The following is a 20,107-nucleotide window of genomic DNA, read 5'->3' on the forward strand; positions in this document are numbered from 1 at the left end:
AACTTACAAGATCCTTTTGATATTCTTTTTGTTTTTTGTTTTTGCCTGATTACCTGTCTTTTGATTGGTAAATAAGAATTTTATTACTTTTCTTTATTCAATAATGGATGAAAATGAGTTTCATTCACAACGTTAAATAAAATAAATGGTAAAAGCAAAAGAGTAAAACGCAAAGGAAAAAAGAAAATCCTTCTTGAGAGAGGAGAGACAGAGAGAGGGGCCAGACAGGGGCAGAGGGTCTGGTCTTTTGCTTGCGTAACAATCAAGAATATGTAAGCTCTCTCTCTCTGTCCTTCTCCTCTCTGATGAGATCTTTCATGTCAGCATGGCGCAATCGGAACAACAACAACAACAACAACAACAACAACACCACCAACCACCTGCAAAGCCAACCCAATCGTCCAACCCTTTCAACCCACAGATGACGACGAGCCCAATCTCAGTCTCAGCTCCGAACCCATCATGGTTCTCCCCAAAAAGGTAAAAACTTTCCAACTCAATTTCCCTCAAAAGGCCATTTCAATTGAAATTTCTTGGGTTTTCTTCATTTTGTTGATCTGGGTAGGCACTTCAGCCTAAAAAATGCAATTCAGCTAGTAAAATTTTGAAATTTCATGCTGAGTTTAAATGTAACAACTTGTTGCTTGTGGAATGTGATTGAATATTTTCTTTACAGGTTGCTCGTAATGCTCTGTACAATTAACATGATAAATTATGTCGATCGAGGAGCAATAGCGAGCAATGGTGTCAATGGTAGTATTGGGATTTGTGATGATAGCGGAATTTGCAGCGCGGGTAGCGGAATTCAGTAAGAATTTTAATGATTGTTTTATGAGTTTTGGGCCCTTAATTGGTTTAATATTGATCTTGCATGCTACCGTGTATCTGGTGCCTATGGTGTGTGATATGCAATTGTATAGTATTTATTTATCAAGAAGCTAAATTCATTTATGATCGGTGTTTAAGACCCATGAATTTTTTAGGATTCATGCTGGTAGTTATCTAATAGCATATGCTTTCACATTTATTGGCTGTAATTGACAGACAGTCACAATTCCTCACATTTGTGGGCTGTATTTGGCTTACGATAGTATTTTCTTACAGGGGAGATTTTAAATTGAGCAATTTTCAAGATGGTGTTCTTTCATCTGCATTTATGGTTGGTCTTCTTATGGCGTCACCCATCTTTGCGTCCTTGGCAAAGAGGTGAACACTTGCAGTAATGCATGAGTTACCAACTTGGTCATCACTTCAATTGTGATAATCTCTGCCCGATTTGATTTATAAGTTCATATGCATTGTTGCCTTTGCAGCCACAATCCTTTTAGGCTGATTGGAGTTGGATTATCTGTTTGGACATTTGCCACAGCTGGGTGTGGTAGTTCAATTGATTTTTGGACCATTGCAATATGTCGTATGTGAGTGTAACAATCTTTCTGGTATTCTCCATTTTTAGAATTTTGTCTTCATTCCATTGTGTTCATCATTATCATCTTCTGTACTAGATTGTGAGTTAATAATTGGGCTTTACCATTCTAGGCTGGTTGGAGTTGGTGAGGCATCTTTCATAAGTCTTGCAGCGCCGTTCATTGATGACCATGCACCTGCACCTCAGGTTGGCTTCCCTCCTGTTTATCCCTCTCTCTTATTTTGTATGCTCAGGAAATTTAATGTTTCCCAGGAAGGCAAAACTTAATATATCTTCTTGATTTTTTCATAATTATGCTGAATATTTGTTAATTGTGGGTCCAGAAAACAGCATGGCTTGCAATGTTTTACATGTGTATACCAACTGGAATTGCTGTGGGCTATGTTTATGGCGGATTTGTAAGTTTTTACATTTGGAAAGCTATTTTTTTTTCATCAAATATATAAAGTCTGTTGGTTGAGTTTTCATCAGTTTTTAGATACAGGTGCAATTTGCAAACATATTTTTTGAAAACCGATGTCAGTTTGTCAGTTTACCTTCATAGTAGCAATTTCATTTGCCTTTATCTCCTTTTTGAAAGAGTCGACTGTTATGAATGTTGCTCAAGGGCGAGCATTCTTTGATCAAAAGCACTTGGTCCAATCACCTCACATAATAACGCTGTTCACACATCTAGAGGACTGCTGGCCTCTACTTTCCTCCCAATGTACAAAACCAATGAAAAAATTTGAATAACTTATGTTGTTCCTTGCAAGAAATGCCATGCAATAATTTATGCTCTTGAAGGTTTCCTTCACTCCTGAAATTTCCATGTATCCCTGTGTTTTAACTTAAGGTTTCTTTCCCTGTACTAAGATAATGGCTAGTTCACACTTCTGAGTGCCACGTAAAGGCAACTGATTTTCACTGCAATTTGTGAAATTTCAAAATGTGTTCTTGGCTATGGGCATGGAAAAGCATTCAGTCTACCATACAAACCAAATATATCTTGTGGATGTTATCCTGCATGTTGTAGTTTCTGAATTTCTGTTCATATATAAACCTAATTTTATTTTTAACTTAGTAAGTATTATTTCAGAAATGGTCTTTTACCTCTGTATTTATTAGTGTTGTTGGTGCTTTTACAAATTTTAGTGTGACCATAGTTTAGAAGCTAATACAGTGAGCTTATTTTGGTGTACTATAATTTTTTTATCAGTTATGGTAATTTTATTTTTCTATTGGTAGCATGGGAGATATCTCAGCGTAATGATATTTTGCTTTGGCTCAATGTTTAGGTGGGAGACAATTTCAGTTGGCGATATGCATTCTGGGGAGAGGCATTTTGTATGCTTCCATTTGCTGTCTTGGCTTTTGCGATGAATCCATTGCAGTTGAAAGGTGCATTTTTTTGTCTGTTTTTTTGTGAATCTGTGATGCATCATCTGAGATAAAGAAGCTTATGTTCTCATCTTTTTAACCTTTAACGCAACTGGTAACTTTAGGTTTTGCTCCTGCTGAATCAAGAAAGTTTTTGGAACCTAATGAAACAACTAGTCCTTTAATTGAAGGTATTTCATGTTCTATTATTGTTCTGCAAAGTTGATTTACATTTTTGAAAAAGAAAATATTATACTGTTTATCTTTTAGCTCAAGAGTGGCCTTCATAGTGGGTCAAGAACAGCTACTGTGTTGTCATCTACTAGTAGTTTAGGGTGATTTATAAAAGTTTACCTATATGGAGGCCGTGTAGGATGCAAATCCCTTTGTAGGATACTGCGCAATATCTGTGCTATCTATTTTTGAGCAACGGAATCAGCTTCAATATTATGTTGGATTTATATAATCAGATACGTTGTACCTTTTCCTAAAATGCAACTGTATAAGACAGGAACTTTCGATGGATCTAAGATGGTTAATGTAATGACTATCAATGGTAGTATTGGGGCATGTCTGTTGTGGTACTGTTATACAGAAACTCAACTTAACAGTAAAACGTTATGCCAGCTTTACAGAGTACAACCTCTTTTCTAATGTTCCCAATCCAAGGTTGCATAATTCTGTTTATACTTATGTGTGATGACATACTGTGAATTTTAGATTTTCATCCAGTGCTTGCCGATTCTTTGAAAATTTTCAAAATCTTATTGTTCTCCAACTCTGTATGTTTTTTAAAGAGTTTATTTTGTGAAATTCTGATAAGTTTCTAACCGCAGGTTCAGATGTCTCAAACATAAATAGTTGCGTGATAGTTTCCTCTGATAAAGCTTCTAGGTAAGTTGTGATTGCATCCATCTTTTTCATGAGCTTTTTCCCCGGTTACCTGTTTATCTGCACTGTTCTTCCTAACTATGAGAAATATTAAATTCCCAATGGTTTTAAACAGAGAAACACACACACAAGTTGTGTATGTAATAATAGTTTAAAGGACAAGAAAGGACTTACAACTTGGGTGTAAGTCACTTGATCTTACACCATCATAAACTATCATATGTTTTTCTATTATTAGCCCACCACAGAAGTGTTAACAATCTGTTCTATGTCAACTGGGAAAACTTGCTGAACATTACCAGGTGTACTTGCATTTTAAATGCCCTTGCAATTTCAGATATGGGCACATTAGGAAGATGTGACAAGAGCATTGTTCTCTTTTTCCTTTTGGCTGATGTCGTTGGACCTTGCTTCGTTCGTTTGTAGTCTGCTGTTGTGTATTTTGTTAGCATTAGCCTCCTAATCAGCCCAAAATAAAAAATTTAAACTTTTCAAAATTTCAGCTTGACAGACTCAATATTGAGGTGGGGTTGGGAGGCAGGTGTAGTACACATCTAACATCCTTAAATGATTTTTCTAATATTGTTAGATTGTTCTTCCTTCTGTGTATTTCAGGTCAAGCCCTGCATCCAAATCTTTGAACCAACTCTCAAGATTCTCAAAAGATATGAAAGAACTTTTGTGTGATAAAGTTTATGTTGTTAATATTTTAGGTATTTCCTTAATCTCTATTTGTCTGTTCAAGTTTTTCAGATCTTTATCTGAATGTAAATAAATGAAATATCAATTCAATGATCCTTACGTCTTATTGATCTTGATCATGTTTTCACATATCTATCTGTGTTAGTTTTTGCAATCTTATTGCCTTACTAATTTAATTGGAGACATTTCTCATGGAGTGCTTACTAAGGTTACTATTTATTATATTTACAGGTTTTTTATAATTTTTTCGTTCACAATATAATTGACTGGCAGGTTATGTGTCATACAACTTTGTCATTGGAGCCTACTCATACTGGGGGCCAAAGGCTGGTTATAGCATTTATCGTATGGTATAGCTCTTTGCTTATTCTTTTTTATTTTATTTTATATTATTTATTTGTAATGTTTCCCTTTTGTTTGGTCACACATTTACCTTTTCTTCAATGCAAGTCATCGTAACTTGTTAAAAGGAAACTGAAATTTTGACCTTCTGTATCAAACATGTTGTTATTTTGGTGATCTTTTACTTTGGCCCATTGATAGTTAAGTTGTGTATTGCTGGATTAGAGAGTGAATAGAGAGAAGAATAAGTAGAAGAAAAAGGAAGATTAGAAATAGCTGAATAGTTTAGGCTTGTGTGATCAGCCTTTCACCTTAGCAATGCTTTTACTAGTTATATTATAATACAGATGATAATAACTATAGTCTAACATAAAGAAAATAATATTCTAAAAATGCTTGAATTAAAAAAATATTCTTAACTACTCTGACGGTATTCTCGTTCATTGGAACTTTTGACAGAGTAATCCAGATTTGTTGTTTGGTGGTATTACAATTGTTTGTGGAATTCTGGGGACGTTAGCTGGAGGGCTCATCCTTGATTCAGTGAATGCCACAATTAATAATGCTTTTAAGGTGAGTTCTGCTTGTGACCTGGGGGTACGACACCAAAATGCCTTCTTTAATAAGATTGATCAGAATGTACTGTTGAAACCCTTTGCTTCTTCCACAGCTTCTCTCTGGAGCAACAATTCTAGGTGCAATCTTTTGCTTCAGTGCCTTCTGTGTAAGGAGCTTGTATTTTTTTGTAGTTCTTTTCTCAATGGGGGAGCTACTTGTGTTTGCCACACAGGTAATCTTAAATTCTACGAGTTGGGTTGAAAGTTGGTGGTTTCATTGCATGCTGTGCTTGCTAATTAATATAACATACCATTACAATTTGATATTACCTTTTTGGATACTTTTGCTGCTTAGTATGAAATCTGCCTGATTAATTGATATATTCTTTGGCCTGTTAATCACTTTTCCTTGGCAGGCTCCGGTTAATTATGTGTCTCTGCGATGCGTGAAACCAAGTCTTAGGCCATTGTCTATGGCTGTCTCAACTGTTTCAATCCACATCTTTGGTGATGTTCCTTCCTCACCTCTTGCTGGAATCCTCCAGGTGTGCCTTAAAAGTTATCTTCTGTATCATATTTTGAGGAAGTGGAGATTACTGCTAATATTTAGTTGGTATGATAATTTCTACTATACTGTTGGTATTTGGAAAAGCAGTTTCCAGACATTATACTGGCAGCAAGAGAATGGCATTGATTATCAATATAATAAAGAAGTTACTGTTGGGGTTCCTAACAAAATAGCTCATATGACTTAAATGAATAGTCCAATAAATTGGAATGAATGGGCAGAAAAGTGCTGCAACTTCATCGTGGTACATGAATAGAAGTGTGAAAGTGAACTTTTTGATTCAGCTTGTGCATGCAAGAGCAAAATTATATTGATATCATATAGTTAATGATTTTTTATTTATTGAAATATAGTAAATGAATTTATGAAGCTAAAGATGAGCAGATTCAGAAAACGAGGCTTTTTTCTTCACTTAGAGAAGAATATCTGTACCAATTTAAAATCACACTTAAATGCAGTTTCATGGAGAGGGGATGATAAAGTTAATTGGACCCCTTATTTGTTTTAACAAATGAGGGTGGAGGGTTTGTTGTGTCTAACTCTATTGTTTCAACATTGTCTTTTCTAGACTGAAAAGGAATGGCAGCTAATTATGTTGCAGGATCGCATGGTTTCTATCTTCAAACTTACCTCTTATTGTCACTTGATAACAAGAATAACTACATCATCTAATTGGTTTTTGTCTACTGTGTAATATCATTATTTTATGTTAGTTGTTATAAAGTTCACTTATGGTTCCTCCACTGTTCGGCCTTGGGCTGAATTTCATATAAAGTCTTGTCAGTTTAGCATCCTTACCCTGTTCCTTTTTCCTATTTTGGATTTTGTCCTTTTCATATGCAGGACCATGTTAACAATTGGAGGGTAACAACTCTTGTTGTGACGTCTGTTCTGTTTTTTGCATCAGGAATATGGTTCATAGGTTAGTGAAGGACAATTACTTATAATAATACAAATTTATAAATAAACCCAATCCTAGACATGTATTTATAAAAAAACCCAAATACTATTTAAACATAGAAACACACCCAAAATCAACAATTTTTTGGGTGTGTTCATAAATGAGTTTTGAGTGTGTGTAATGATAGGTTTTGGGTGTGTTTATAAAGTGTTTTGGATGTTGGGTTTTTTTTATAATTTCAGCCCCCATTTTAAGTGTTTTAGTGAAACTCCCTTATAATAACTTGTTCAAACTGGTATTATTACGTGAGCGAGAATCTTTCTAAACAGTGCTGAGGTTAATAAGCTTGTATTACATTTTCAGGGATCTTCATTAGCAATTCAGACAAATTTAATGAAGATGGTAAGGAAGAAGTCTCCACAGTTGATAGAGCCACAAAAAAGCCATTGTTTGAAGAGAACACAGTTGAGGGAGCCCAAGAGACTGGTGAAGCATAAGTTTACTTTAGTGTATTCAAGTTGCTTTTGCTTCTCGAAGGTAATGCCTATTTGATCCCTCTTTTTTTGCATGTTTTTTTAAACCATGTAAGGTGGTAAAATGTGTAATTAGTGTTCCTAGTTTTCCACGAAAATCTTTTTGGTTGGTAAATTGTAGAGCTGGACAGTAATTTGATCAGTTTGTGCAATTAACGTCCCAATTCACTATGACTTTTTATAGCCCCAATGTCTGGAGGATGGTATGATGACAGAACCTCTGCAAAACAAACAAAAAGAAAAAAACCAAAATTCGTCTCTAGAACTTTCAAGGTGGGAGTTGTAATACTGTTTCTGCCGTTTTGCCGTTTCCGAATTGAGTCCTCTCTGTCAAATTGTATGCCTGAAGTTATTATGTTACTCTTCTAAATCAAATTGCTGTCCACAGTTAGATTTGTTGGATTGCTAGTGAGTTGTGAGAAAGAGAAATGTACTGTGAAACTAAACAAGCAAGAGCATTACAGAGATTCAAATTCAGGATATATATGTTTATGTTGTTTGAGATGCACATTCCACTGTACAGTGTGTTCAACAATGATGTAAATATTTGCTGTTTTCTAGCATTTCAATAGAAAAACAGAAACATTGATGTTTATGAAAGATTGTCTTTCTTTTCTACCTTCCTCCTGTAACAAATAAGTGAGATGAACAAATTCCTAGGGCATCATTTATATGCAGCAGATTAAGACTGCCTTGTAATCTTGTTCTATACATTTCAAATCCCATCTACCACATCTTCTGTGGCTCTCTGTATTTCAAATACAAAAACAAAGAAAGACGTACGCCACTCGTGCATGACAACCTTTCTGTAGAACTTGAGGGCTCTATTTGTGCAAAGAAAGTCGTGACTTTTGCAGACGCATACACGCTTTTCTTTTAACAAGAGGGGTATCAATGCCCCTGTTTAGGACTGCTTATGTAGAAAATATTTATGGCCATAAATGTTTTTTTTAGAAGTACTTCTATTAGAATTCAAGTATTTCATGAAAAGTCAATTGGAATGGCTCAAAATCACTTTTAAGTTTTTCTATCAAATATTGTTATAAATGTTTTTAGGTATAAAAAAAAGCGCTTTTAGTCATTAAAGAATCAAAAGAGTCTTAAATATCGATATTATCGGCGAAATATCGCCGATAATATCGTTTTTTTGAATGGACGACATTATAGCACATATCCATTTAACTATTGTTAATATATCGTTATTTTCATCGATATTATCGCGATAGTGTCGGAGGCGATAATTTCCTACTCTTTCATGCTTTATTTGGGCATTATATCGCGATATTATTGATAATATCGATAATATCGCGATATGAAACTGAAAAATAAATGAAAATTGTACTCTATCACCTTCTTGATCCCGTTCACATCGGGCCCAATCACCTGCTTCGGCGGCAGGAGGAAGTCCAGATCCTCGCCGTCATGGCTTTGTCTCTGTATGTGTGTAAGCGAAAGAGAGGAGATTGGGGATTTTAGGTTTACAGAGATTAGGGCTTTGGGATGTGAGAGCGTCTTCGAGTGTGTGTTTGATAAAAGACAAAGCCTTCGCACGTGGCAAGGAGTGGATTGAGTTTCTTGGGCCTTTTTACTTTGGGCTGTTGATGTTTTGTTTCTCTCTCTCTCTCTCTCTCTCTCTCTTTTAGTTTTTAATCTAAATTATAAGCCACAAATAAGATGAGTCATGCTCACATAAGGATCTGAAAAATGAGGTTATGTGAGGAACAAATTTATCTTAACCACAGTCTTAAATCCACCTACTAAGCCTTATCCATCATGCTGGGGACAAGTTTGTTAATAAAGCTATGACGTGTAATATTTATATGGTCTTTAAAATTTTTTCAAGCTAATATTATCTAGGATAAATTTCCATTAAAAAAAAAGTCCCTAATGATAAATTTAGGCATATATTTAATGTTATTTATTATTTTATTATGGAGTTGTATTTTTTTGTTTTTGGTTATATATTATGGAGTTGTATTATTATTCACTATTGAGCTTTAATATTGTTCATTATATGTGATACTAAGTTTTAACGAATTCTTTCTATGTGGTACTGAGTTACGCATATATTTTATTTTATTTTATTTTCCAAGCTCATATATATTATCATATGTAATATATTGTAGTAAATTATTATAACTAAAAAATTATGGTGTGTTTAATTTTCTTTCACTAATTACTACATATTTTCTAAAGACACAGTGTTTGTCAGGTCACTAAATAATCAACTTAAATCACTCAAACCCACCATGCCTTGCATTTTATTCCAATTTTTTGTGATAAAATAATAGACAATTGACTAAATAAACATCCTCTAAAGTTACAATAAAAATTTCCGAGTTTTTCTCACAATTTCCTTGATTTTTATTTAATTTGTATCGATATCGATATTTCCTCGATATTTCCATCGATATATCTGTGTTTTTGGACCATCGATATTTCCGCTCGATATTTTAGACCTTGATCAAAACAACCCAAATTAAATAATTACCAGCATCGACCTTTCTAGACAGCTGTAATTTTCTTCTTTGACTCTATCATGAAAACCAGGCCGATGCTTTCTTTGAGGATAAATGGAAATGGAAGTCATAGATTCATACACGTGTCATCATCATATAAGACCTCAAATTCATTCAGAAACTGTTGGAAAAGCAAACTTGATAAGCATATTCTATTCAAAGAAACAGAGGAAGAGGAACTGAGGCTTCCACAGAGACAAAGCTTTGATTGGTTCAGCAATGGCGAGTGGCGTGGAGGAAGTTAGGAACAAGCAGGTGATATTGAAGGACTATGTGTCTGGCAATCCCAAAGAGTCAGACATGTACGTGACAACCAGTTCCATAAAGCTCAAGGTTCCTCAAGGCTCAAAAGCAGTGCTGCTCAAGAACCTCTACTTGTCATGTGACCCTTATTTGAGGATCCGAATGGGTAGAATTCAAGGCTCTAATGTCTTCACTTCCTTCACTCCTGGTTCTGTGAGCTCTCTCTCTCTCTCGGCTTTCTTGATTTTCTGTTCGGTTCCCTAGAAAAGTAGGAGTATCCATGAAGTTTTTATTCCCTGATTCTAGTTCATGTAATCATAGTACTCAGAATAGAAAATTGCAATATTTTAAAGGGTTCAAATTCAATAAACTTATCTTGCTCAAATACTTGAGAAGAACTAAACTCATTAAATGCAATGTTTGAAAATAAATAATTCAATTTTTTTTCTTTCCAAAAGACAACTTTTTGCGGTATTAATTTGATTGGTGATCCTGCAGCCACTAAGCGGGTTTGGAGTCGCTAAGGTTTTGGATTCTGGGCACCCGGAATTTAAGGAAGGTGACTTGGTTTGGGGAACAACAGGATGGGAAGAGTATAGTCTTATCACAGAACCAGAACAGTTCTTTAAAATCCACCACACTGATGTGCCCGTGTCCTACTACACTGGCCTTCTTGGTGTGTTTGCTGTTGCTCATTTCATGAAACTATGAGTCATAAGTTTGTACAATCAATATATTCTTTTCTTTAGTTGTAATCATTTTGTTTTCGAAATTAGGCATGCCGGGTATGACTGCCTTTGCCGGTTTTCATGAAGTCTGTTCGCCTAAGAAAGGAGATCGTGTGTTCATTTCTGCAGCAGCGGGTGCAGTTGGCCAGCTTGTTGGGCAATTTGCAAAGTTGATGGGGTGTTATGTTGTTGGAAGTGTTGGAAGTAAAGAGAAGGTGAGTTAGCATTATCATTTAGAAAAGAATAATAATAATAATAATATAAGCATTAAAGCATAGAGAGGCCAAATTTTGTACAAGTCTTGTTGCAAGCAAAAAAGGTCGAAGTGCATATATATATTATACAGTTTCCCATTATGTTTTCAGGTCGATCTACTAAAGAACAAGCTAGGGTTTGATGAGGCTTTTAATTATAAAGAAGAGCAAGACCTTGATGCTGCTTTGAAAAGGTCAGTTATATAACTATATGTGTATATATATTGATCTATGTTGGATTTGGAAGAAGTTTACAATACATATCAGAAATTGAATAGACAAAATCATCAATCAAAATATTTCACATGCAGGCATTTCCCTGAAGGCATTGACATTTATTTCGAGAATGTTGGAGGAAAAATGCTGGATGCTGTGCTTCTTAATATGAGACCTCATGGTCAAATTTCTGTGTGTGGATTGATCTCACATTACAATCTCAACCAGCCACAAGGCTTTAGCAATCTTCTGTCTCTAATCTACAATCGGATCCGTATGGAAGGCTTTGTTGTTTTCGATTATTTCCATCTGTATCCCAATTTCTTGGACATGGTCATACCATACATCAGAGAAGGAAAGATAGTATATCTGGAAGACATAACTCAAGGCCTTGAGAGTGCTCCAGCAGCTCTTGTGGGACTTTTTAGTGGCAGAAATGTTGGAAAACAAGTAGTTTTGGTTTCCCATGAATGATTGGCCCTCTTGTATATATTACTTCTCGAGCCATGCTTTTCATTGGAGAACTTGATCTAATCTGCATTTTGATGATCCACTATTAAATTGTGCTTATAACTTTTTTTTTTCCTCCTTTTGGGTCTGTAAATAAAAACTCCAATATTGATATTGGCAAAAATTTATCGGAAACACGTCGACGACAATAAGGTATCAACAAATTATCAATGTGCACATCGACCGAATTTAGAGCAAGATCAAGGGGACGAGAAGGGCACAAGCATTTTGGGGACATAGGATAGGATCTAGATTCCTTCATAAGTATATAGATAGAAAATAGGGAGCTTTAGTTTTAAAACACAATATAGTTTACTAATTTGGAAGATAGGAATACAATTTCATCTAATTAGTATAAGGCCAAAGACCAAAATGTAGTACTTAATTTTATAAAAATATCATTAAAAGATATCAAAATTACACACAATGCCACTACTTCTAAGGCAAGCATACTATGCCACATGTCCATATCTAGCCAACCACCATCGCCGCTACCCGCCACTGGCCACCACCTCCTGTAGCCAGCCTGCCACCGTTTGCAGGGGACCAACTCCATTGCCCTTTATTCACCTTTAAAAAAAAAGATTTTTTTGTCATTGAAGAGACTCGAACCTTGACCCTCAAAGGAGGAAGGCTCACTTACAAACCACTACACCAAACTTGATTTTGTGATATTTATTCAGTTATACAATATTTATATAAACAATCAACGGTCTAATATATATATATATATATATATATATATATATATCATTTCAACACTTATTCACACAAAAACTGAAAATAAAAACAGAAACTGCAACAAAAATACAATTTAGATATCAATTATGTTAAAAAAAAACAAAAACGAAAATGAAAACAGCTACAAAAACAAAAATTAATTTTATTGAAGCAAAATGGAAGAACCAAGATGAAAGTTCTAAAATGATGCTGAGTAGGTAAGAGAGGTGTGTATGTAATCTTTAGGGTTTTCCCAAGTTAGGAAGAAGTTCATAATTACTTTATTTGTCTTCTCTTGTTTAAATAGCCTCATCTTTGTAACCTATTCTTTTCCATTTAAGGAGGGAATAATTCTCCTTAAAGAGAATATTCATTTCTTGAATAATAGATTTTCCTTTCTCGTAACATTCATTTTACAATTAAGGGAGGAATAATTTGATTGAGGGAATTTATGGAATTTAAGGAATTCGTGGAATTTATTCCCTCAACTTTAATAGGTAACTTCCCTATTAAATATAGTATTAAACCTGATTTCGTTGAGAGAGAGAGAGAGAGAGAGAGAGTAATTTTTGGGATTTTTCCGAGTGAAGAAGAGTTACCTTATTTGTGTCCACCATTTAGCTTAAATAGATTTTCCTTTCTCGTAACATTCATTTTACAATTACAGGATTATTCCTCTCTTGATTAATTGGGTTGGGGAAGTTATGGAAGGAAATAAATAGATTGAGGGAATTTATGGAATTTATTCCCTCAACCTAAATAGGTAACTCTCATATTAAATATATTATTAAATCAGAATATTGATTTGAATAATATATTCTTAAGGTCTTCATCATCTCGATATTATCGATATTATAGCCTCAGGGGGTTTTGTGATATCATCTCAATATCTCGATACTTCGGCCAAATGTTGCTAAAGTGTGAGAGGAATTATAGACGTTGATATTTTATGATATTATCAATACTTATACGATATGTTCCAAAATATTCTATACCTTAAAAAACAATAATATCATCGATATTATAGATATTCTAGTCCTTGCACATGATTATAAATTGACCAAACTCCAGATCCATAACCAAAAAAAGAAAAGAAGAGAAAAGCTCAATGGAGAAAGCACAAAGAGACCGCAAAGCTCATTGTTTGGTCTTGCCCTTTCCAATCCTCCAAGGCCACGTCAATCCCATGCTCCAATTCTCTAAGCTTTTACATCACAAAGGAATCAAAGTCACACTGGTCACAACCATTTTTGTCCACAACACATTAATGCATGGATCATCAGGATCGAGCGGCATTGCTCTGGAAACCATTTCAGATGGCTATGACCAAGGCTGGAGGGAAGAAGCTGAAGGCATCGATGCCTACTTAGAGCGCTTCTGGCAAGTAGGACCTCAAACTCTAGGCCAGCTCATTGAGAAGCTTTCAAGCTCAGGCTTCCCAGTTGACTGCATTGTTTATGATTCAATGGTGCCTTGGTCTTTAGATGTTGCCAAGAAATATGGGATTGCTGGGGCTTCTTTCCTCACTCAATCTTGTGCTGTTGACAATATATTGTACCATGTCCACAAAGGATTGCTCAAACTTCCTGTTATTGATGACCAGTCGGAAATTTCACTTCCTGGGTTGCCACCACTAGAACTTTTGGACTTGCCATCTTTTGTCCATGATTTTGGGTCTTACCCTGGTATCTATAAAGTGGTTGTGGGTCAGTTCTCCAACATTCACAAAGCTGATTGGGTCCTATGCAACTCATTTTATGAGTTGGAAGAACAAGTAAGTACATGAAAAAGTTTTGTGTTTTTCAGTCATTTTCATTCTTTATAGGTTTTTGTTATATGATTTTCATGTTTCAAAAAAAGAAATTGCTATTTTGGTAATGCTAGGATTACATTTTTAGATCACATCAATGCTTCACATGGACTATTAAACATTAGGACCAGTTTGTAATTAACATATAGTGGCTGAAGGTGGATTTGATGTTTTATGCATGATTTTGTACGGTTTATTTTTTTGGTGCTGAGTTTACTAATTCTTGAATAATCACTTTTATTGGTGATGACAACTAATATCACCCCAATACTCTCTAATTGTGAGTGAGATAATACGTAACAAATAAAAAAGATATGAGTAATTATTGTGTGTCACTGGAATATAGTAACCTGATATAACAGTTTGTGTAATAATATGAAATGATACTTGTCGTCCACCCATATTCACATGCACTACACGATAGCACAAATAACAAAGACAAAGGAGATAAAACAAACTGATAACTTTTGTAGTGGATGTACATGTACATGTAAATGGAACCACAAATTCCACTCTGCAACTCACCTCCATATCTAGAGCTAAATCGGCCAAACCCATCTTCCACAAACTAGTTCAATGGAGAAAAGGCAGAGATCAGACTCTAAAGCTCACTGTTTGGTCTTCCCCTATCCCAACCTACAAGGCCATATCAATCCCATGCTCCAATTTTCTAAGCTTTTACATCACAAAGGGGTCAAAGTCACATTGGTTTCTACCGTTTTTGCCTACAACAAATTAATGAAAAACACATCAGGATGCAGTTATATTTCCCTAGAGACCATTTCAGATGGGCATGACCAAGGAGGGAGTGCCCATGCAGAGAGTGTAGACGCCTACTTCGAGCGCTTCTGGCAAGTGGGTTCACAAACTCTGGCTCAGCTCATTGAGAAGCTTTTAAGCTCAGAATACCCAGTTGATTGTATTGTTTATGATGCAATGATACCTTGGTCTTTAGATGTTGCCAAGAAATATGGGATTCTTGGGGCTTCTTTCTTCACTCAATCTTGTGCTGTGGACAGTATTTTGTACCATGTCCACAAAGGATTGTTCACACTTCCTGTTGTTGATGACCAGTCTGAAATTTCACTTCCTGGGTTGCCACCACTTAAACTTTTTGACATGCCATCTTTTGTATATGATTTTGGGTCTTACCCTGCCATCTTTAAAGTGGTTGTGGGTCAGTTCTCCAATGTCGAGAAAGCTGATTGGGTGCTCTGCAACACATTTTATGAGTTGGAAAAACAAGTAAGTGCATGGGAAAATCTGTGTTTTAGTAATTTCCTTTGGCTTCAATATGAACCTTAAGTTTCAGAAACAATTTTTTTTTCATGTCAAAGTTTTAAAAACTAATTGCTATTTTGATAATGTCAGGATCACACATTTTTAGATCACATCAGTGAGTAACATAATGGCAATTAACACAGCACTTGTCATAGCTAGCTTGTACTTCTCTCTCTCTTTTTTTTAAGTGATGACTTTAATACAAGGTCAATGTGCACGTGCAAGAAAATGTGTGGAAAAATCAAAGCATGAAGATTACCTATATATAAATTGGCTAACTCCAGATCTAGATCTAAATTGGCCAAACCAAACCCATCTTCCACAAAGTTCATCTTCAATGGAGGAAATACAGATCGAGCCTACAAAGCTCATTGTTTGGTCTTAACCTTTCCTACCCAACAAGGCCATATTAATCCCATGCTCCAATTTTCCAAGCTTTTACATCAAAAAGGGGTCAAAGTCACACTGGTCACTACCATTTTTTACTACAACACAATTATGGAAAAAACATCAGGATCTGGTAGTTACAATGCCCTAGAGACCATTTCAGATGGTTATGACCAGGTGGAATTAAACATGCTCAAAGTGTAGAGGCCTATTTGGAGAGCCTTTGTCAAGTGGGTTCACAAACTCTAGCTCAGCTCCTTGTGAAGCTTTCAAGCTCAGGGTGCCCAGTTGATTGCATTGTTTATGATGCATTCCTGCATTGGCCTTTAGATGTTGCCAACAAGTTTGGTATATTTGGGGCTATTTTCTTCACTCAGTCTTGTGCTGTTAACAACATTTTGTACCATGTCTACAAAGGCGAACTCAAACTTCCTCTTAGTCAGTCTCAAATTTTGCTTCCTGGGTTGCCTCCACTTGTCCCTTCTGACATGCCATCCTATGTGTATGAATTGGGGACTTACCCTGCTGTCTATAAAATGCTTGTGGGTCAGTTTCCTCAATGTTGAAAAGGCTGACAGGGTTCTATGCAACACATTTTATGAGTTGGAAGAGCAAGAACATGAGAAAGCTGTGTTTTAGTTATGATTAATTTTGCTTTGATATGATTTTTGGGTGCTAAGTTTAGGTATGATTTTGATGTTTCATTTTAATTTATATATTTTGCTTAAAATTTGCACAGGTGGTGGATTGGATGGCTACATTTCTGCCATTGAAGACCATTGGACCAACCATACCATCCCATTACTTGGACAAGAGACTTGAGGATGACAAACAATATGGTGTCAGCCTCTTCGACACCAACAATGATGCCTGCATGAAATGGCTAAATGAGCAGCCAAAAGGGTCGGTTGCTTACGTCGCGTTTGGCAGCGCAGCGCAACTTGGAGTTGAGCAAATGGAGGAACTGGCTTGGGGTTTGAGGAGGAGCAAAAGCAAGTTTTTGTGGGTGGTTAGAGAAGCAGAAGCAGCAAAGCTCCCAAAAGGGTTTGTGGAGGAGACATCAGAGAAGGGTTTGGTGGTTTCATGGTGCCCCCAGCTTGAGGTTTTGGCAAATGAGGCTGTTGGATGCTTCATATCACATTGCGGTTGGAATTCTACTTTGGAGGCCTTCAGTTTAGGGTGCCAGTTGTGGCATTGCCACAATGGACTGACCAAAGCACAAATGCCAAGTTTATTATGGACGTGTGGAAAATTGGGGTCAAGGCTTTGGCTGATGAGAAGGGGTTGGTTAGGCAGGAAGAAGTAGAGCACTGCATAAGTGAAATAATGGAGGGAGAGAGAGGGAAAGAAATGCAAAGGAAAGCCCTTGAGTGGAAAGAATTGGCTAGAAAGGCAGTGGATGAAGGTGGAAGTTCAAGCAATAATATTGATGAGTTCATTTCAAAGCTGGTCTTATCAAGAGAGAAAAGGTGTGCTTGTGAAAAATAGCATGGGGTTTTAAGGTTAAAGTTCGAATCATCTCCTCTGTTGACGTCTTTAATAATCATAGAAATAAAACTAGACAAGTGAGTAAATTAAAAAGTAGGTTACAGATGCTCTAAAATGATGAAATTTCATTGTAACGAGTACGGTGGAACTCAATATTCTATAGCTATTGTATTAGAAAACCATTGTTGATTTACAGTGAATGCCTTCGAAACAAGATGTTGGTTTATCACTTTTTCTTTTTATGTGCTTTTTAGTATAGATCATACCATTAGTCAAAGCTTTGTGTGTGCAACAAGGATAATGAATCACTTAATCATCTTTTTTTATTTATTTATAAATTGGTGTTTACTATTATATAAATTGGTCTAATATAATACAATGTACCTACAAATTTACCTATATATCTTGTATATATCCAATACAGGTAGATAAATTATTTTCACAATATACCTATAAATGTGTTGGCTTTAATATACCTGCAATATACCCATAATAGGTAAATTACAAGTTATATTATTGCATAATAGGAAATTATTAGGTAAATTATATCCAAGATGCATTTATAAAATTTGAGTATCTTATTTGAGTAATAAGTTAATTCATACTAGGTACATTATTTTTGGTAAAAGAAGTAATAGGTACGTAATTTTTTCAACATAAAATTGTATGTATACTTATTATATTTATAAAATAATAAAATAATAGATAATTAATCACGTATACTTCATAAGTAAATAAAAAAAACATTTGTTTATTTAATAAAGTTTTTTTATTTATTAAATAAACCGATTAGGTATGTTAAATCTGAATTTATTGTTAAATTTTAAAAAAAAATTCTAAATTAATTCCTACATCCATCTGGAGATATTTCCAAATTAAACGTATGTCATTAGTTACAATCTAATTAAAATTTGTTTCTATATTGGTTTCTATATTATATTACATGAGGGAATCTCTCCCTCGTAGAGAGAGATTCCCTCATGTAACCATATATAAGGTTATCAGTACTCCCTGTGGTATGACATTGTAATCATTTTAGAACAACGTACGGATGTTAAAGATGAATAAATTTTGGTTTGTATGTGATCGATAGTGTACATCTCTGCTTGAATGCTTACCTGATCGGTATGTGTTCTGGGTAAAACAAATTTATTTTCAGTATCTATGTGTTAACTGCTTCCTCGTGTGTTAATTTTCTCCACATTGTAATTATCATTCATCATGCAGCTGTGTATAGAAGAGTTATTGTATTATATCTTGATATGTATCTAAATTAGTAGTCCTCACATCGTTTGCCTCTCTATAGACTGACATGGAGAAAGTATGGAACATTTTCGGAGCTAACAGGAAGGTAAATGATTCTATACTCGGGATTTTTTTTTTTAAAAAGGAGTATCCCCGGCCGCCTTTACAGGGGTCCTTTTTTATTTTTTATTTTTAAATAGTATAGCCGGGCGGCTATACTCTTTGCATAGATACTGTGATCTTTTTAAAAAAAATTGTTTTTCCCCGATTTTTGTTTATCGATAGTTTAGAGCATTATCCATTGCTATTAGGCAATTACCCGAGTCTTTATTATCATCTTTTGAGTTTTTACTTTTCAAGAGTTATTAACCATATAAAGAATTTAGTATTTTTACGTTTAATACTCGTATTATACACATATATACATATTTTTCTTGTTTAATACACTTAGTTTTTTATAAAATTTTCAATAATGCACTTAAAATTCACGTATTATACATTTAATTTTAGCATAGTATTGAATAAAAATTATATAAATTAAAACATGTAAATCTAAAAAGTATATATATTGAAACTAGCAAATTAATCTATATATATAAAGCAAAAGATAGAAAATTGTGAAACATTCAAAATACTAGAAAATGTCATTGGTTAATGTAAACATTAAAAATTAAAATTATCAATTAAATGAAGATAATATGGTAAATTCACACTTTTTCATATTAAAAAAATTAAAATTAAAAGAAAAATCAGATAATGGATCATATTTTTATGGAATACAACTACCCATTATTATTTTTAATTTAAAAAAAAAAAGCCTCTCTCAGGCGCGCAAGTGTGCAGAGAGGCTAGTATCTATAAAGTATAAATTAATGTAGGGGTGGTTGCGGTTCGGTAATCGTGAATTTTTTCCCAAACCGCAAACCGACCGACTATTTGCGGTATGGTGATTTTTGAAACAAACCTACCGCTTTTTGCGGTAAGTTCTCAAGCATTCACAAACATATAATTTCACAACCTAAATAAATAAATACACAACCTCAACTTCTCAAGCATATATAAATTCACAATCTCCTCAACTTCTCAAACATTCACAACCTAAAGAAAATTAAAGTTACAATTCCAAGCATTCCAATTAAAGTTAAACTTCTCAAGCATTCCAATTCCAAATCTTTTAAAGTTACAAACCAAAAGGAAAATGCAAAGCAAAATGAATTAAAGTTACAACTAAAAAGAAAAATCCAATTCAAAGTTAATTAAAGTTACAAACTAAAAGAAAAATGCAATGCACCAATTTTACAAACTAAAGTTGCAAACTCAAGTGTTGGTGGTGAGTGGATTTGAAGAACCCCGTTGTGTTGTTTGAGCACCAATGTTATATACAAATAAAACAACATAGTTTAGTACATTTAATTATAAGAATA

At 34.7% G+C, this 20,107-nt stretch overlaps 2 protein-coding genes and 3 pseudogenes across 6 annotated transcripts; all 5 read left to right on the forward strand.

Annotated features, from left to right (window-relative positions):
• Positions 1-180: 180 nt before the first annotated feature.
• On the forward strand, positions 181-7,900 carry LOC103335595 (putative sphingolipid transporter spinster homolog 2). Of its 4 annotated transcripts, XM_089046757.1 has the most exons (17): positions 181-480; positions 677-808; positions 1,105-1,206; positions 1,314-1,418; positions 1,540-1,615; positions 1,753-1,827; positions 2,707-2,809; positions 2,914-2,979; positions 3,625-3,682; positions 4,295-4,392; positions 4,655-4,731; positions 5,183-5,296; positions 5,394-5,513; positions 5,697-5,825; positions 6,692-6,770; positions 7,113-7,286; positions 7,467-7,900. In XM_089046757.1, the coding sequence occupies exons 1-16, from the start codon at positions 326-328 to the stop codon at positions 7,244-7,246; spliced, it is 1,623 nt and encodes a 540-aa protein (XP_088902883.1). In that variant the 5' UTR covers positions 181-325; the 3' UTR covers positions 7,247-7,286; positions 7,467-7,900. The 4 variants fall into 4 exon arrangements, with proteins under 4 accessions (XP_088902883.1, XP_088902879.1, XP_088902888.1 ...); XM_089046753.1 differs by lacking the exon at positions 6,692-6,770; XM_089046762.1 differs by lacking the exon at positions 2,914-2,979.
• Positions 7,901-9,946: 2,046 nt separating this feature from the next.
• LOC103335605 (2-alkenal reductase (NADP(+)-dependent)-like) lies at positions 9,947-11,825 on the forward strand. The gene is made up of 5 exons (XM_008238624.2): positions 9,947-10,257; positions 10,543-10,720; positions 10,821-10,987; positions 11,138-11,220; positions 11,338-11,825. The coding sequence occupies exons 1-5, from the start codon at positions 10,021-10,023 to the stop codon at positions 11,714-11,716; spliced, it is 1,044 nt and encodes a 347-aa protein (XP_008236846.1). The 5' UTR covers positions 9,947-10,020; the 3' UTR covers positions 11,717-11,825.
• A 1,755-nt stretch (positions 11,826-13,580) lies between these two features.
• On the forward strand, positions 13,581-14,258 carry LOC148921006 (UDP-glycosyltransferase 74G1 pseudogene; annotated as a pseudogene).
• A 504-nt stretch (positions 14,259-14,762) lies between these two features.
• Positions 14,763-17,664, forward strand: LOC103336036 (mogroside I-E synthase-like; annotated as a pseudogene). The gene is made up of 2 exons (XR_016124425.1): positions 14,763-15,527; positions 16,690-17,664. The product of XR_016124425.1 is annotated as a mogroside I-E synthase-like (transcript).
• Positions 15,691-16,683, forward strand: LOC148921007 (UDP-glycosyltransferase 74F2 pseudogene; annotated as a pseudogene).
• Positions 17,665-20,107: the final 2,443 nt, after the last annotated feature.

The sequence above is a fragment of the Prunus mume genome, linkage group LG1, assembly GCF_029339155.1.
Source record: "Prunus mume cultivar Tortuosa linkage group LG1, ASM2933915v1, whole genome shotgun sequence".
NCBI lineage: Eukaryota > Viridiplantae > Streptophyta > Magnoliopsida > Rosales > Rosaceae > Prunus > Prunus mume.

Bases quoted from the DNA above. Each gene is read 5' to 3' on its own strand.
- LOC103335595 (XM_089046753.1), top strand. From the start codon at position 326: ATGGCGCAATCGGAACAACAACAACAACAACAACAACAACAACACCAC. The intron at 5,297-5,393 runs GTGAGTTCTGCT...CTTCTTCCACAG, and splicing joins CAATTAATAATGCTTTTAAG to CTTCTCTCTGGAGCAACAAT. The intron at 5,826-7,112 runs GTGTGCCTTAAA...TTACATTTTCAG, and splicing joins CTCTTGCTGGAATCCTCCAG to GGATCTTCATTAGCAATTCA.
- LOC103335605 (XM_008238624.2), top strand. From the start codon at position 10,021: ATGGCGAGTGGCGTGGAGGAAGTTAGGAACAAGCAGGTGATATTGAAG. The intron at 10,258-10,542 runs GTGAGCTCTCTC...GTGATCCTGCAG, and splicing joins CTTCCTTCACTCCTGGTTCT to CCACTAAGCGGGTTTGGAGT. The intron at 10,988-11,137 runs GTGAGTTAGCAT...TTATGTTTTCAG, and splicing joins GTGTTGGAAGTAAAGAGAAG to GTCGATCTACTAAAGAACAA.